This window comes from Convolutriloba macropyga, chromosome 7 (assembly GCF_964194025.1).
Source record: "Convolutriloba macropyga chromosome 7, txConMacr16.3, whole genome shotgun sequence".
Classification (NCBI taxonomy): Eukaryota; Metazoa; Xenacoelomorpha; order Acoela; family Convolutidae; genus Convolutriloba; species Convolutriloba macropyga.
In genome coordinates, this window is record NC_134474.1 from 60,157,680 (window position 1) to 60,176,447 (window position 18,768).

The 18,768-nt window shown below is 34.9% G+C and overlaps 1 protein-coding gene across 1 annotated transcript; it reads right to left on the bottom strand.

Annotated features, from left to right (window-relative positions):
* Positions 1 to 271: 271 nt before the first annotated feature.
* On the bottom strand, positions 272 to 17,790 carry LOC142343202 (proteasome activator complex subunit 3-like). The gene is made up of 7 exons (XM_075394943.1): positions 17,706 to 17,790; positions 16,862 to 16,957; positions 16,285 to 16,449; positions 9,950 to 10,050; positions 8,409 to 8,655; positions 7,950 to 8,039; positions 272 to 934 (listed from the first exon to the last, which is right to left on the bottom strand). Exons 1-7 carry the CDS (start codon positions 17,736 to 17,738, stop codon positions 848 to 850), a joined length of 819 nt encoding a protein of 272 aa, XP_075251058.1. The 5' UTR covers positions 17,739 to 17,790; the 3' UTR covers positions 272 to 847.
* Between the last annotated feature and the right edge of the window lie 978 nt (positions 17,791 to 18,768).

An 18,768-nucleotide genomic window follows, 5' to 3' on the forward strand; every position in this document is an offset into this window, starting at 1 on the left:
TTGAAACACACGTGCACTTTTTCAAATGCCGAAATTCTGCAATGTCAGAAGTACCTATGTACATAAATAGAAGCTTACTTCCGTGAACTTTCCGCAAATTCAAACTTGCACGTTGCTTGTTTTACGCAAGATTAATGACTCTGCTTACTTAACTTTGGCTTATATCTCGATTCGATGCGCGGTTCTCGACGAACGTCAAGATTTTCTCACTGGAGTCATTTATACGTTACCAATACAAAACGCCCGGCCACTTTGATGAAAACAATTCAGATTTAAATTAAACCTTCATTATTAAAAAGTAACTGAACGAAAACAATTTTTTTGCAACTCCCACAAACTTGTACAAATCACACACAAAGCAAGTAAGACTTCATGTCTTGTCCATCACATGTTCAACTTTTAAAATGGTGCGCCACGCGAAAAGCGCATTGGCGGATGATTGCATGATAGTACGTACAAATCATATTCAAGTATAGTTCTTATCTCAACGCCACAGACGTATATATTGGATCTATTCTGTTCCGGATATTCCGATAATTTTACTTCTTAAAAGCCTTTATAAACTTGTAACAAGGTATGTTTGATCTCATAATAGTTCTGACGATCACTGATCAGCTCTTATTTGGTAACCTATACACCCTCTTATGAAGAATTTCGGGGCCGCTAATAGCCACGAAGCTTAACGTGTCGAAATGGAATAGATCCCAACAATGTTACAGCTCCTATGAAGTTCTGTTTAACTATCAGAGCCTGAGACTGCGTGCCTCTCGTGAAGCCGGTACTTGTTTTCAATTTTATTACAATGATGAAAATTCAGCCAATTGGCGACCGTGTATAGCCCTGCCCGTCAGTACATATTCATAGACGAGCTGCTTTCACCTCGTGGTCTCTGAATCTTCTCGTAATTCTTGCTGATCAGATCGTGCAATAAAGCCTAAAACGCACAAAAGGACTATTACATTTCTCATGAAAATTCAGAACTTGCCCGACACTCGTGCAAATTACTTCCATATAAAGGGACGTAGGTTCTTCACTTCTTTAATTGTTCCAGCCTACTTAATGGAGGGACTATATGCTCAACTGGTTTATTTTTTCAGTCAATTTTGGCCGGGCGATAAAATTGACGTAGAAAGACTTAAGCGATACCATTAAAAATTATGTTTCTGTATTCTTTTTAGTCGTCCAGGTTTTTGCGAACATTGAGCATTTTAACGTAAATTTGTTCACTTTCAGCCTAAGTGTCGACAAATTTTAGATATTATTGCCAAATTATGTCAACATTTGCCACGCAAGCCAATCGCGGGGCTTTTATTAGTCGCATTGTGGTTTCTATAATCGAAAGGATTTGGGGATTGAGCCGTTTTTATTAAAAAAACTTTATTTTCTTCCACTTCTTGACGTAAATCAAAAATCAAACTGAAGCAGTGATTTTGGTAATGCTAGAATAGTCAAGGGAGCAAAGTAATGAGTAGTTTGAAAGCGTAAACTTTCAAACTGCTTTCAAAGTGAAGAGAGAACTTTTTGATCGAATTAACTTTCGCATTTTAGAAATAAATTTTTTCACCTGCAGCAATTCGACTTGCTGTTTTCATTTTTTCTCTTAATTTTCTTCAAATTCTTTTTTAGGTCTGATGACTTAAGGTTTATTGGAGAAAGGACAATTGCGGCTTGTACATAATCTCATATTGTTTTTGCCAGCTCTATTTTTCCCATTTTTACAGTTCCTTCCGTGGTCTTATCACTAAGTATTGCTAATGACAGGACTATTTGGCTTTCTAAGGAGCCGTCAATGACATTCAACATAGTTTGAGGTTAACAGGTTATTCATTTTGTGACTTTAAAATCGTTTGGCATCAAAAGCCGAAAATTAATTTTTTAATTCTGCCTCTTTTTAATTGTCTTTGTTTCGCACTTCTATATTAGTCTCACTACTCACAGATCCCAGCTGCTTTCCTGTGAAACTAAGTGATTCTGTTTAGTGATTTGAGCTTTCACTGAAGAATTGTGCGTTCTATTTTGGTTTTAAATTAAGCGGATTTACATAGAGTTTTTGTCCATACTTTTTTCCTGTGTAGCCTCAACAAGAACAGATCTCATTACAGTGGCTTACTTTCTAGTACAGTGGCTAAGTGGTCTTATTTTATAGCGTTAAATTATTGACTAATACGCAATTTACTGTTGAAAACAGTAATTTTTTAAAACCGGCATTTGTCCTTTTCAATTTTTTCAAGCCAGTGTTCCGCAAAATTGATGTTTCTTGCGATAGATAGTGTAAATTGCCCAACAGAATAGGCTTTGTTTGGATGACATTATTATTTTAATTGTCATCTCTTTGAAGAAAATTTTCTCACTACCAGAAGCTGACGTTAGCGTAAAAATTTTGAAAGCCGTGATATAAGTTGCTTCTGTTCCTTCTATTTGATGAATTCCTTCATTTCACTGTTTACTTAAATTTATTGAACTATAACGCGATGCGGCTCAATTTGATCTCGACGTCATTTATTGCCGTATGTTGTACGGGTTTTTGCCCATTCGATTGATATAAATTAAATAGGGGTTAACCAAGCTGGATAAGCACAAAGATTTGTTTGTTGAAGGACCTTAATGTTTGCAATTTGGTTTTAAAACTAGCTAGAAGTTGCATTCAGAGTCGCATTTCAGATTTCTGACACAGTCAGACGTTAAATCGGCCAAATCTTGTTTTTCCTGCTTGCAATTTACAGTACTATTAAATTCTATTTTTTCCAACAAAACCTGACATGTGTTACTTTGTTCAATTTGTTAAGTCTAGTAACAACAAAACAACAAGACTGTTATTAACCTAAGAGGTATAATGTCTGTCCTAACTAAAGAATACGTCAAGTTTTAAAATACAAAGCATGATCTAATCTTAACTTTTTTAATCTCTCCTTGATTTGGTAGCTATTTAAGTCAAGAATGTGGATGAGCGGGATCGCAACATTATGTGCAAACGAAAATTAACCCATCTCCTTGTACGCCTACATTAAGGAAACTTCCCAGTCTTTAACCATTTCTGGAACCATCTGTGGAATTATTGACAATTACTCAAAACTTAAAAATTTTTAGTAAAGGTGGTTGTTTTCGCATTTTTTAAAACTGAAAACCGCTTATCAATTTTCGAATGGTGACCATATCCCAGAGGTATCAATCCAGAGAATGGGAAAACAGCTCAGCTTTTTAATGATAATTCAGATGACAAGGAGAACGACAATGTGGCTCTACTTCGGTTCACGACCCTCAAACACATTTTTAAAAACGGTTATTAATAATTGAAAATTGATCAAATTGATTATCTAACACTTCCCCAATTACCATAGCTGCTTAAAAACTAGATTTCTAATCAATTAAAGTTGGAGGAAAATATTATTACTTACATGATGAAACAAACAGATTGTGGAAATTTTCCGCCACAGAAAAAGCTTTGTTCCAAAATGCTTCGATTTCAACAATTCTTATCAGACAGAAGCATTCGCTACAATCACAACTTTGATCTGGCTAAGACCATTCCATGAAATGGAGAACCGTTTTAAAAATGTCTCGTTAATGAACCCTTGTTTTTTTTAACCCGGCAATAGTAGCTAACTTGAAATCACTTATCTGGAATAAGTCCATTATGTCCAGTCAACTTTCAGTCCCCAAAAATTTAAAAAATTCCTGTACGTGATAAGTCAATTTGTGATCAAACTTCTATTCAAACAATCGAATAAAAAATGGCTGCAATGAGAGTCGTGACTTCAGGTACGAAGTGAAATCACTCGCGAAATTAACGACTGAACGAACCAACTACTTTATTGTTTTTCCCGAATGTAGGCAGAATGCCTCATCAGCAGTGTTGAAGTATCGTATACTTAGAGAATAGTGAGGCTTTACGAGAATTGAAGACCTCGGTCTTTACCAATTTACCCAGCTTCTCAAGAACAAGAGCCAACGGGTCCGACAAAAAGCGCTCGACGAAAAATTTCATTAACATAGCTGGCAGATTGCCAGAAAATAGCCGCAATAGCTTCGTACACCTGTAGTCTCAAAAAGATAATAAAAGAAACAGACCAAAAAACCTTTTTAAAGCTATTTAAGTTACATTTCGATTAAAAATCTGTTCAACTTATTGCTACTTCTAATAGATGCCCTCAAATACACTTCATTTAGAGTGGCACGCACTCATTTGACCTTATCTCTTTGAATTAAAGTAAAAAAAGTCAATTTCCGAGTGAGGAAGTCATTTTTGAGAGTGAGGTAAGTCACGTGTCACCAAAAACTTAATCACGCGAATGAACAAAACACTCGCTCCACTAAGAGTAAAAAATGACGTCACACACGCAATTCAGCTGAAATTGCACGAACAAATGAACAAAAAGCAGATTTGAAGTGATCGTGACGTCATATGATCGTAACAAAAATCTTGACGACGAAATAAAACATACCCGGCAGATTGCCGGAAAATAGCCGCCGTTGATTCCAATAAGCATGATTGGGATTGAAATAGAAGATATTAAAAAAAAAAAGATTTTTGTACAAAAACATTTTTTCGTCAGATTTATTTTGATGGCATTTCGTAGTTGAACATAACGTACTTCTGTTTCTTAGAGAGAGGATACAGGGGCTACTATCAATACCAATACGCATTAGAGATGGTAACTAAGACTAATGGGAACGACGTTCAAATAGCGGGCATCTAAAACTGGGCTTTATGGGTTTATCCCGTTTCTACTTCTGACTTCAATTTTTTATACTGACTCTGTTCATTTTGAATTGCTATGCTCAGCAACTGATGTTCAGAATCACTTTTAACAGAATGAGAGAAGAGAGAAACTAGCCTAGAGAAGTCAAAAAGATATCACGCAAAATGTTGAAAAAGCGGCAAAATGAGGTAAAGCGAAACATTTTTTTATTCGACGAAGTAAAAGGAGCGCTATAATAGCCGGCTGAGAAGAAGAGGGCCGCTATTAATAAAAAGCCATAGCTGGCAGATTGCCAGATAATAGCCGCAATAGATTCGTAGATCGGCAGTCTAAAAAAAAAACAGTAAAAAAGACAGACCAAAAAAATTCGTCTATTCATTGAAGTCAAAAAATCTGTATAAGTTATTGCTGCCTCTATTAGCTGATCTCAAATAACCTTCATTTAGAGTGACACACACCCATTTGACCTCATCTCTTGGAATTAAAGTAAAAGTCAATTTCAAATTGAGGAAGTCACTTTTGAGAGTGAGGTAAGTCAAGTGTGACCAAATATTTAATAACGCACATGAACAAAAAACTCGCTCTACTAAGAGCGAAAAATGACGTCACACACGCAATTCAGTTGAAATTTCATGAACGAATGAACAAAAAGTGGCTGTGACGTCATATGGTCGTAACAAAAATCATGAAGACGAAATAAAAAACATAGAAGTCCGGACGTACAATTGAAAGAATTTTCATTGACTGAACAGAAAAACTAGACCTAGAATGGCTATGAGTGAATTGAGAAGACCATTTAAAAAAAATCAGATGAAAAATAAGAAAAAAACAGAAAATCAATGTAAAAATGCCGCATGTGAACAAAAAAAAACCACTAGCGAGAAATGAAAATTTAATTCAAACAAAAAACTAGGCCTAGAATGAGCTGTGAATGGATTGAAAACCATTTAGAAAAAAAACCGATCCAAAAAATCGAAAAAACAATTAAAATCAGAGTGAAATTGTCGCATGTGAACAAAAAACCGCTACCAAGAAACCGAATTTTTGTTCAAACACCGTTTTCTCACTCTACTTTAAAATTAGAGCGAAAAAAATTCACGCCGCAAAACCACTCGCTTTTTCGCTCCATTTCCTGTTTCGGCGTGACCAAAATCACTACTCAAATTTGACTCCAAAAATCATGAAAATGTGTGAACAGATCTTAAAAAATATAGCCGGAAGAATTCCGGAAACGACTCAAAGTAGAAATCTGACTATTCTCACTAATCAGATGCATTACCAGCTATTTTCAATCGACAGACAGTGTAACCAATTCACAAAGAAAAGACTGGAATACTGGAAACTTGACAAAGGACCAAATGAAAAATAATATTCTCTAAAAATCCAAACAAAATTCTCTACAAAAAGATAACATGCAGCTTCCCATCCATAACTCATAGAAATCAATTAGTTATATATTTGGCTAGATCAATCGCCCACCTAGTACTTGCAGAGAAACGTTAAACAACAAACTAAAAAAAGACTAAGAGAAACTCTTTAACGAATTAGAGATTTGTATAATTTGTTTAAATGAAAACTGCCCTGCTAAGCCTTCAAGTGCAAATTCATCGTATCGACACCTACAAAAATGCTCTTTATTGAGAAAAAGTTACCAACAAAAAACATTAAATTGGAAGAAATAGGCAATAAACTTAGAAAAAAGACAAAAAGTGGCCAAAATTTGCTCTGATTTACTCGATTTTCTTTAACAAAAACAACTCGAAACTAATATCAATCAGAAAGAGACATCAAGAGACATCCAAAAGAGCTACAACATTTGACTTCCACTAGAAAACTCCCCAAATGCTATCAAAGGTTGAGGAAGAACAGAAACGAAATTTAAAACCAAATTGAACAAAAAAAACGAGAAAAAGTAAGGTGTTTTTTTTAAATTTTACAAGAAAAAATAAAGCCAAATAAAGTTACTTTGAGCAAATAGAGCAATGAAATTCTCGCGAAAAAATGGGCAAGTCATAACAAGCTAAAGAAATTGTCTACCATTGAAAAAAAAACCGAAAAAAAGCCAAAAATTAAATAAAAAGTGGTTAAAAACTTCCTAATTTTTCGCCATTTTTCTTTAGAAAAAATGTTTTACAACAACAAAATTGTAATCGATTTGTATCCCTGATGATCCTTGGGTAACGAGCTTCTATGCAAATTGCACTTAAAGCAGTAAAACAAAACAAAAGGCCGAAATACATTAAATTTCGTCGAAAAATCAGTAAAACTGATCAAAAACCTCCAAATTTGCATAAAACTCAAATTAACTACTTGAAACCTTCAATTCCTATCAGAACGAGCCCAAATCCAATACAATATCATAATCAAACCTCATAAACAAGAAAAATTGCAAAAAAAAACTGCTTTTAAAAGCCGCACGTGAACAAAAAAATTTCGCTCGCTCAGAGAAAATTTTTTCACACATCAATTTCTCGCTCTCTCAAAAACAGCTGTATGAACAAAAAAACCACTCTCTTTTCGCTCCGCTCTTCACTTTTGTTCAGCAACCAAATCACTCCAAATTTTTTCACGCGTTTCATTTCCCGCTTCAAAATTCACTCCAATAAAATTGATTAAAAAAAAGGACTTCTCCAATACTCCTCTTCGAGTCGTAAAAAGACAGCGCCCCAATACAATTCAAATTCTTTGAATTGTAAAAAAACCAAGAGAAGGCCAATAATAGCCCCAGCTACCGCTGTGCGGCTATTAAAAACCAAGAGAAGGCCAATAATAGCCTGAGCTTTCGCTTCGCGGCTATTAAAAAAAGAAAGACCAATATGACTAAAACAGTTGCAACAAACTTTGTTTGAGAGCAATAAGTAATGTTGACAAAAATTGTGGTATATAATGTGGTCATTCAATTTGACTGTTAATGGTAACATAATGCAATCACGTTCCTCATGCAATTGAGTGCAGCTGCCTGGAGTTTTGACTAACAGTCTTTCGGCTCAAGAATAAGGACGTACTTCGGCCTTCATCAGGAAAACAAAGCCTCGGAAAAGATCAACAAATCCGCGGTAAGAGCCGTAAAAAAGTAAGTTCGGATTCCGATAGATTTTTTAACCATAAAGGAACGAAGTCTAGTGTTGATCTCATGGCAGAATGAAAGATCCAGTACACATTATCGAATTTACTAGTTCGACAAGATCAATTCTCACGCTCGCTGGCGGTTTCGTAATGGCCCATTAGAAAAATCTCTTAGTTACATACATGTGAGTGGAGTAGCTGTGCTGTGACAAATCTGGTCAGATAGACAAATTGTCGCTCGTCACACTCTTTCACGGCAGTCCTGTAATCCTCCTGAACAAATTAGAAGACATATCAATTCAGACACTTCAAATCAACAGACGCCGACGCACTTAAAATTCCTACAAGCAGAAAAACTGTTGACCAGTCACAGGAGCACAATAGTACAAGGTCGATCATAAGAAACCTAATGACTAAAATAACTGTGTTCAACTTATCAAGTTTTCGCCGTATCTCTTACGCCCCTACACTCCAACAAAAGTACCGATAAAAAAGACGCTCTACCAATACTTTTCATCGAGTCGTAACAAAATATCGTCCCAAAACAATTTAAATTTTTTGAATTGTCAAAAAAGGAAAGCGTCTAAATAATAGCCTTTGAGATGCTGACGTTGGATATTAAACACTCTGATTTCAACTCACAATTTGCGGATATTTGATGACTTTAGAGCAAAGCTTGGCCCTGTTTGTGAAATACTCAATCACATCCTCGTAATATTTAGCCGCGTCATCCTCGTAGTAGGTGACTTCCTTCACCACTTCAGCCTGGATGGACACACCGAAGTTGTTGCCATCCTCCATTTTGGGGACCAGCAGAGATATCCACACTTTGATCACGCTGCAGTTGTCAATGAACTCACGCAGGATAGGCTTCAGCTGTTCACTTACTCTGGAAATATACTGCTATTATAAACTGCTATATACTGCATAACCGACGAACGTCGGAGCGAAGTGCTCTCAAACGATCGGCAAGCGGCCAAGCAAACGACCGTCAGTAGCTAGCTACGCTTTAGTGGGGGGGGGGGGGGGGGGGGGGGCAATCTTTGAAAACCGCCCTTCACACCATAAGTATAAGTCTCCAAAACAGTTTCTCTGAATCGAATACTTTGAGACTAGTGAGCTGAAAGGCTAAGAGAACTTAATCACCGCTGGGCGCTACCTGTTTATCCCGTTTTTGAGGACGAAAAGTCAAATGGGTCAGACGAAAAATCGGTCAAGCAAAAAATCGCATTAAAAAAAGACCAACAGGACTAATATGATTGCTACAAACTTCGCTTGAGAGCAATTAATCAGTGCGCAATTATTTCTCCCTCATCATGGCAAATAAAAAAATTTTCTAAACAATTTTAGCAGAAATTTAAGAGCACTGAGAACCCTTTCGATGGCCATTTTAAAAAAGGAGTGGCTGTAGCAAAATGTCATTCAGTTTTTCAATCCGTTGATTTCAACTGCAAGCAATTTTTCATCACATTGTATTTGAAAAACTCATTGAAAAATCGTTAGCCCAAAATAAAAATATCCGGAAATATTTTCAAGATGAAGCTTTAAGTCAGAAAAGCCCGACATTAGGTTTAAACAAACGGTGCAACAGTTTGTCAAATCAATCAATTTTTGTTTACTTGACAGTGAAGTATTTAATCTACAGAGGAATAGCTCGATTCATAAAATTTTGCCTTCAACTCCACCGTCAAAATATTATATTTCCATTTCACAAACGTAACGTGTCGAAGAGAAACTTTATCAAAAAACAACATCCGTTCCACAACGTCCCTAAAGGTTTAAGTTCATACTTGATTTAAAAAGTCATTATATAACCAGAAGAAAACATATGAACAGTTCTGAGTTATAAGATTTAGTATTAAGTTTTATAACTCAGAAGACTTGAAAAAGAATTTAATAAAATTTATAAGATTTGCAGAATCTTTAAGATTTACAAAAGATTCTGGGTTAAAAGATTTCCTTATAAGTTGATGATCAAATACATATCTGCGCCTGCGATAACCAAATAATACATTTTTATATTTTGATGAATTGCTTTTTACTTGGCGCTTTGTATTTATGAGCGGAGTATAAGTTTTGTTACCAATCATCCTTGCTATTTGTCATAATCTTGGGGAAAATTAGAATTAATTTTATATTTCAGCAATGTTTTTTGATAATTTCGCCATTGCACGTTTACTAACTTGGCGAGATGTGAATTGTTTGTGATGTGAGCGTTGGATTTAGCTTTGACCTTTTCGCAGAATTCATCGCTCATTCTCTGTCGCTTGCTCGCAGGTGCATTCTAAACAAAAAATAAAAACAATCAACTTCAGGTCAACATACCGAGCCTTGCATTATAGGCAATCAGGTGTTCTCTTCTATCGTTTCAAAACAAAAACAAAGTTTGGCCCAACTTGAGTTTTAATAACCACCAAACAAATCCATCAGCTTAACATTCATTTTCTGCTGGTATCATAGTTAAACACGCCAAACTCTATTTGAATCTTTCTTTCTTAACGTCCAATCCAATTATCCATATTCACATGCATTTATAAAACTATCATAACTTTAGGAAAATAATCTCAGTTTCACTCGACTAAAAGGCCAAACAATGAGTGAGTTAACCACCTGATCAGACTAGTTATGACACCATCTAAAAATCTGTCATAATTTCAGGGTGGGATAAAATCTAAGCCGTCTGCATTTATGAACACATTTCAAATAAACCAAACCGTAAACCCAAAACTCCGCCCCTCAAGTGTAGAAGTAAATGCTGCCAATCAAAATATTTAAGACGCATTTCCGTGACCTCAGATCGGTAGCAGAATCCCATTTAAGTGAACTGAAGGCTGATACGACTCAAGTAAAGGACAAACTCCTAATTTCATTTAACAGGCTGACAATTTCAAGTCCAATTAATAGAAGAGGGAGAATAGCAAAGGCACAATATTTAATAAGCTATAGCGGTTTTCATAACACTGCCATTTTTAAAATCAGTTTCACTACAAATCATTTCTCTCGAGCTAATAGACAGTTTGAAGTCTAGTTCCTGTTTTTGAAGTCAAAAAGCTCAATGAACAAGCTCGTCTCACAGTTAGTCATCACACTGAACTCTATGTCCGCCATTTAGAATGGTTATATAGAACCTCTATTCGTGATTACATTTCTAGAATATCTTCTTTGCAGTCACATTTTGATGCTTTTTTTGATAAACAACAATCGAAATATATTCCGTTTCGAATTATAAAAATCTCGACAATACAGAGCATTTTACATTAGGGTGCGACATAAGGTAAGACAAATTTACGTTCATGTACAAGTTTATGTTTATTGGCCTTTTTTGACATAGCAAAATGACAACGCATTATTTAATATGCCCAACATTCATTTGAAATTGTTCGGAAAATGCGTTTGAATGCGTCGAAATTATTGGTCAACAGAAGGTCAAAGTGTGCGTGCATTATATGAAGAAATCCCAATAAATTGAAAATACTTTCCAGCAGTAAATTTATTAAATTAAAGTGAAATCTTCTAATAAATAGATTGATTTTTCAGTTGAAAGACAAAATATTTGAGCATCAAATATTCCGCCTCAAAGGCTCAGGCACTTAGTCTCGTCAAAGCAATGAAAACAAGCATCAAAGGGGGAGGCTTTCGAAGGAGCGGCGCCTGAATTAAGGAAAATTTACAGGTCGGAATTGGAACGGACACGCTCTAAGCGGCATCGATTCACCTTAGTGATTTTCTCCATAACTTTTAGCTCCCTGACATTTGGCCTTTATTTTGCTAATAATATTAACCAGAACAATTTGGCCATACTGTTATGATTTAATTAACTTCAGCTCTGCAAACTGAAGGAATTTATTTAGATGTTATATTTCCGGAGCCAAAATCAATCATGGTTGTCAAAATTGCTACCTGTAACTCACATACCTCCTCTAACTGCTTTGTGAGGTTGAAAAGTTATAAGCAAAAAATGTCATGACAATGAAATCTATACACTAAGTAACTTTAAAAATATAAAATAAGTATCTGCTAAAAATCGTTTTGTGAAATGACATTGTTTTAAAAAAACCTTTAACTAGACGAGTTGAGAATCCAAAAAAAAAGATTCGCATGTGGTTTGCAAACATAGTTCCTTGTAATAATAAATTGTTTTCTGGTGGCTCCAATATTTTATTTTTCCATAAATCGTAAAACCAGAGAAGTACAAAATGAGAGCGCCAGAGAGATCGCGTTTAGACCGTTCTAGAGCGTCCCATTGTGGAAGTGGAAAGCTTTCGGTCTCTAATTGCCTTTAGAGACATGGGCGATGACGACATTAAAATAAAGAACTCAGTTTTCAATACGCAAATAAAAATACAAGTTAGGATTTTCGGTCCAGCCATCAATAAGCCTGGTTAAGTAATCATTGGACTGCGTGTGTAAAAAGTGTTTCAGCGGGTGTTTGCGTAGTTCGTTACCTTTATCAATGATGCTTAATTCAAGCCTAAAAATACATTCATAATCTCAAAAAGACTTCTTACTTTATTCTGCTGTTTTGTTTTTAGGAAATATATTTTTGTGAAAAATTGCGAAAAAGTTGTTTAATTGACTTGAGTGAGATACAAGCTTGATATATTTAGTTTCCAAAATAAAATTCGTAAGCACCTGATTTATAATTTTGTACATTCGTACAGATGAAGTTCTTGTGATAATTTCATCATCTTGCACTACGAGTATTGTTTCGTAATCGTTATTCAACGCACTCAATTTATTTTTCCGAGCCACTATAAGGGGCGGAACTATACTCCCGTCTGTTTCTTCATAATGTTGTCTAAAACAAGGTTCCACAAACATCAGCTGATTTTACCAATTTGGCTGTTTTTCAATGTTTAGACAATCATTTGTAGAGATGTTAAAATCGCCAAACAAAGCTGGCAGATTGCCAGACAATAGCCGCAATAGCTTCGTAGATCTGCAGTCTCACAAAGATTAAAAAAACAATCCAATAAGAAACTTCTTTTTATTAAATGCTGAGATGTCATAATTTGATTAGGAAACTGTTTAACTTATTGCTAAACTTTTTAATTTTTTAAACTTTTTTTTTTCCTCCACTTCCTGCTTCGGCGTGACTGAAATCATCACTTCACCTTGACTTCAAAAATCAAGAAAATGTGTGAATTGATCCTTAAAAAAGACAGCGCCCCAATACAATTCAAATTCTTTGAGTTGTAAAAACCAAGATAAGGCCAATAAAAGCCTCGGCTATCGCTTTACGGCTATTAAAAAGATGAAAATAATTTATAATTAATGATGAGGGGTTAGTTGAGCCCGTTCTAACTCGTTCTAAAAAATTTCGCTCAATAAATACTTAATTTAGCATTTTGTCTTAAAAATAGCGCAAAAGCCACTAATTTAGCCAGAGCCACATATTTACTAAATTCCCCTGACAGAATCTAACCAAACCAACTCATGGTTTAATACGTTTTGCACTATATAACAAGCGATCATGAGTAACAGATTTGCGATAATTTACATCATTCTTACGCATCTGAAGCGCATTTCATAAATTTTTACTCATTCCAATATTTCTGTCTGGAACTTTTGCTACATTTCCGCAATTTTAAGCAAAAATACGCTCAGCTTCAAAAATCTACAAAAAAACAAACTTAAAACTACACACAATGTCAATCAAAACAGAAAAAAATTCCCAAAATTTTTACCAAATGCTTTATATTTTTCTTCCCTTAATCGAACTTCTATGCTCAGTGCAACTATCGAACACAAAAGATCATGTCCAGTCAACAAATTTATAATTGTGCACTCCATTGATCCGAAAAAAAAAGAAAGATGTGATCATTAAATTTAATACAAATTTTCCTTTTTTCTGTTCAAAAATGCTCAACCTAATTGCAACTGTGCGCACAAAAGACCATGTCAGATTATTTACTCAAAGCCTTACAAGTTTAGGATTCTAATATGCAAACGCGACATTCAAATAATTAGAAAACAGAAAAAAAAAGTTATAACGAAAGATGTATTCCTTATTGTTGTCCGACTACTTGTCTTAATAGGAAATTTAGACAAAATAAGTCAAATTATTAACTCGAACTCTGCAGTTTGCTTTTTATTGTTTCAGCTAGAAGAAATTAGCAACTTTTAATTTAAAAAACCGTAGCCGGCAGATTGCCAGAAAATAGCTGTGATAGCTTTGCAGACGGATAGCCCCAAAATACCAATATTGAGACCTTCAAAAAATAAGCACAAAAACAACAAAGAGTTTTTCCACTAGCTGTTGTGGTTTACGTAAAAGGATTAGACTTACGTGAAATTTAAGCTGCCGTGAAATAACTATAAAATAGATTGATAACTCCTTAATTATCTTCAACTTTTGCAATTAATGTATCAGAGTTCATTTTGAGTCTTTGTCACAATTCAGTCAAAAGATTGCACAACAAAAACTGATGAAGTGAGAGTGAAGTAGCAAATCGCAACAAAGCAGTTGACAACATTTAAAACCAACAAAGAAGGCCAAAAGAGAATGCCAATAAAAACTGCTACGTTACAACAACTTTGGGAAAAATGACAAAGGCTGCCCTTTTCTCTTTCTGTCGAATCTCACTATGTGAAGTTAACCACACAAACTAAACATACCCGGCAGATTGCCGGAAAATAGCCGCCGTTGATTCCCATAACTCTATTGGTATTGAAAGAAAAGAAAATAACAACAAAATTGTTTTTTGTATAAAAACATTTTTAAGTGCGATTTATTTGGATGTCATTTCGTAATTCAACATACTCCTGTCTCTCAGTGAGAGGCCACAGGGTCTAGTATCAAAACCAATAAGCATCATAGATAGTAACTAAAACTTATGAGAACAAAGTTCAAGTACCGGGCATCTAAAAATGGGCTTTATGGGTTTAACCCGTTTCTATTACTTTGTTTTTTTTATACTGACTCTCTCCATTTTGAATTGCTTTGCTGAGCAGCTGCTGCTTTAAAGGACTTTGAGCAGAATGACAGAAGAATGAAACTAGCCTAGAGAAGTCAAAAAGATTTCACGCAAAATGTCGAAAAAGCGGCAAAATGGGTAAAGCGAAAAAAAGTTCGACGAAGTAAAAAAACATAGCAGGACAAGTCCTGACGTACAATTCAAAGAATTTTCATTGACTAAAAAAATTAGACCTAAAACGGACTATGAATGGATTGGAAAAACCATTTAGAAAAAAATCCTATCCAAAAAATCGAAAAAAGAGTAAAAATCAAAGTGAAATTGCCGCATGTGAACAAAAAACCACTAGCGAGAAAGCGAATTTTTGTTCAAACACCGTTTTCTCACTCCACTTTAAATTTAGAGCGAGAAAATTTCACGCCGCAAAACCGTTTCCTGTTTCGGCGTGACCGAAATCACTACTCCAATTTGACTTCAAAAATCATGAAAATGTGTGAACAGATCTTAAAAAAAAAGACAGCGCCCCAATACAATTCAAATTCTTTGAATTGTAAAAATTAGGAGCGCTATAATAGCCGGCTGAGAAGATGAGGGCAGCTATTAATGAGAAGACGTCTATAAACTTTACCAAACTTTACAGAAAGTTATTATTCAGTCCAAACGTTCTAATCTGGTTCTGATATGGGAAAAACATGACATTCATTTAAATAAACCATCTTTTTTGAAACTTGGTTTGAAGTCATCAAAAGTTTTGCGGACTCAAACAAATTTTTTGATTAAAAAATCCATGTAGCTTTCCGCTGTTGACATTTGTCAGTCATTACAACCAAGTGCTTACGAAAATAAAATTAAACACGCCATTTTCCATTTTATTTAATTGTGAGTTCTCTTTGTCGTTGTTATGTTTTTCTTATGTTTCCTTAGAATGTAGCGAGTGTAGCACTGAAGAATGGACAACTTCGAATATAATTTATTGAATGACAAATTCACGGATTCAGGGAATATTTTACAAAGTGGAAAAATTCTTTGGCAATTGAATTCGGTTCAGGATCATACGGTTAAATTCCCCTTATGCTTTTGTTCCGACAAACGTTGCAAGTTTTTAATGAACAGTTTTGATTTCTTGAAATCCTTCAAAAAATTTGTTGTAAGTTTTGGCAGAAGACATGAAACACTAAAGCCTATCTATCAAATTTTACAAAAAAATCAAACGGTGGATAAATTTTTTCGTTTCAGGGGTGAGGAACATTTAGGCCGCAACTTTATGTATTGTCCAAATGTACATTATCGAACCTTCTTGTTACTGTAATATGCAAATTTACTATCGTAAATATTAACGATGAAATATTTACTATCGTAAGCTAAAAGACATTGGTCTTAATTACTGTAGATCTTAAGATCTTGGAGAAAAATTCTACAAGACGATTCATAGTCTTGCAAGATACCTGCAGAATCTTGCAGGTTAGTCAAAAATAAAGACACAGTAGTTAAATAATTTTACTGCAATATAACAAGTACGAAGTGTCACAAGCGATATTGAAAAGCAAATAAGTTTCTCACAAGACCTAAAAAGCCAACAACCTGTTGACCGGAAAAATTACCTCGCTTGCATCTCCCTGACCGTCAACTGAGGGGTCGATCCCATTCACTTGCTGATGACCATTTGATTCGATTTTCTGTGTTTCTGCTGAGGATATTAAAAGTGACCCGGCCGGAGGTAGACTGCTAACAATTTGACTGTAGTCATTAATTTGCCACAGCTCGCTCTAAAAGTTAAAAAGTTTGGATCATATAAAGCTCGCTAGCTTCTCGAACAATTTGTTTAATTAGTTGAAGACCAGTTTACTGGTCTATTTTCCCTCACACTGAAAAACACGCAGGTCTAAACACTATATATGTCTAAGTTCAGTGCATTTCATGCCGATGGTTTTGAAACTGAGCCCACTCTTATAATTTTGGGCAGATTAGAGAATTTTGACATGAAGAGAAATGTTTCGTTACTTCTTTATTTATCAAAATAATAATCAACATAATACTCTGTTTCTGAATGCCTTGCACAATGCCAAAACACGAACAAAATGGCATTCTGTATAACATTCTTAATATTTCAAATAACTGTTTTCATGGTTCCTTCAAACGTGATCTGAAGAAGAAGACTTGAGTCTCAGACCAACTAACTTTTAGCAGGTCACGTAGTTTGGCAATGTTCTGAGGAAACTTCTTGTAAATGAGATCTTCTGCCTTCTTTGAAATGTCTTTCTTCAGTGTTTCTACCTGCAAAACAAAAAAGGCCAATTTAAGCGCTTCCAAAATGACAGTTGTTTTGGATTAAAAAAAACAGTAATCACAGAATCAAAATATAGATAGACAAGACAATTCGATATACCCAATGGGTGTAGAGCTTATTATCAACTATATCAAATAGCGATCATATAATTTTATATATAACTCGTATATAAACACAATAGGTAATTGTTGATTGTTGCTAACGGCGTTGTTGCAATAATATCCAGAATCTGCTTTTTCACATGAACCTTTAAAGTCAAGACTTGAAGACTTTGCACTCGCCATTATACTCAAATTACGTTCTTTAGGCATAACACTTGATTTTTGCCTAAAGACACTTGATTTTGCATAACACTTGATTTTTGCCAAACTAACGAGATCTACATTTGACAATTTAAAAGCACCCCCCCCCCCCCCCAACAGACCTTAAAGATACACATATGTAACTTGAAAGTGGGGTACCAAAATATTTCTGATTTAATTATACGCTGATAAAGTTCAGTTTTAAAAATGAGAGATAAAAAGGTGAGAGGTGAAGTTAACGGATCATATCACTGTCGTAATTATTTGAAAATAATTACGACAGTGATATGATCCGTTGAAAATAATCATATCACTGTCGTAATCATATCACTGTCGTAATTATACGTCAATAGATTATTTGAAAAGAGCATAATTGAAAAGATTTCCAATGATTATTACTGATTACCACATGAAACGTACTAAAAACGCTTACCGGTGCTGCTGCTGCTGGATCTGTAGGAGGCATATTAAGCCCTGAAACGAAAAAGTTACATGGTATATAGTTACTTGGCAACTTTAAGCTGCGGTATCAGAAGTCAGAATTTGGACTAAAAACATGGCCAATATGAGAATAACTCATTGCTTCAAGAATAGGCAAGAATCGAAAAAAAATCCGATAACGCTGCAACCAATTATAAATATCCCATAAAGCTGCAATCAATTTGTAAACTTGAAAATAGAATGATGAAATCTCATAGCCAAGTTGTAGCTCATGAAGTGAAGATTTTAAACTTACAATTGGCTTCTTGGGATAGTACAACACTTCATTTAATAGAGTGTTATAGACCAAGCGGCAGGCCGGTAATGTGCATTTTCACATGATGAACCAACCCCGCTAATCCACATTTCGACTTTTTTGTCCCCGAAGTGAGGAAGAGAGGAAACGTTCAAAAATTCACATGGCGTATGGAGAGCAATTGGCGTATGAGCAAAACAAATCAATAAAAATAATGCCGCATTAGAGAACTCATAAGACCTGCCATTGATGAGACTACGAAACGAGATAGATAACATAACTTGTACTTCACTAAAAAGCAGATGGAATCCTTTTTTACCTACTCTATCCTTAATAAGAGTAGGTAATATTCGATTTAAATGAATGACAATATTAAAAAAACGTTGCATTTTTAGAAACCAGATAACATCAAAATTGAAAAAAAAACATCAATTTTTATTAAAGGGGCTGTGTGAAAAGACGACAAAAAGAACAACAAATAATGTTCAGTATCAAACACTCATAAAACTTTCAGAACCCCAAAGTGTCAAAGACATAAAAGCGTCGCTTAAAAAACAAAACCAGTAGATATTAATGTCTGCCTCACAAGACATTGGATATATTAGTAACAAAACCAAGTTACAAATAGACACCAAGAAAAACAAAACCGACAAAATTTAAAATTACATTCATGTTACAAAACAAATAAACTCCAAGCTATCAGCAGATCTAGGTACAGAAAAAAGAGAAGATAATTAGGTTCACTGGTACCTCCAGAGGA

What these genes read in the sequence shown, in the direction of transcription:
- LOC142343202 (XM_075394943.1), bottom strand. Translation starts at nt 17,738, where the DNA reads ATGCCTCCTACAGATCCAGCAGCAGCAGCACCG. An exon ending in ATCCAGCAGCAGCAGCACCG is followed by an intron (nt 16,958 to 17,705) that starts GTAAGCGTTTTT and finishes TTTGTTTTGCAG; the next exon opens with GTAGAAACACTGAAGAAAGA. An exon ending in TCATCAAATATCCGCAAATT is followed by an intron (nt 8,040 to 8,408) that starts GTGAGTTGAAAT and finishes TAATTTGTTCAG; the next exon opens with GAGGATTACAGGACTGCCGT.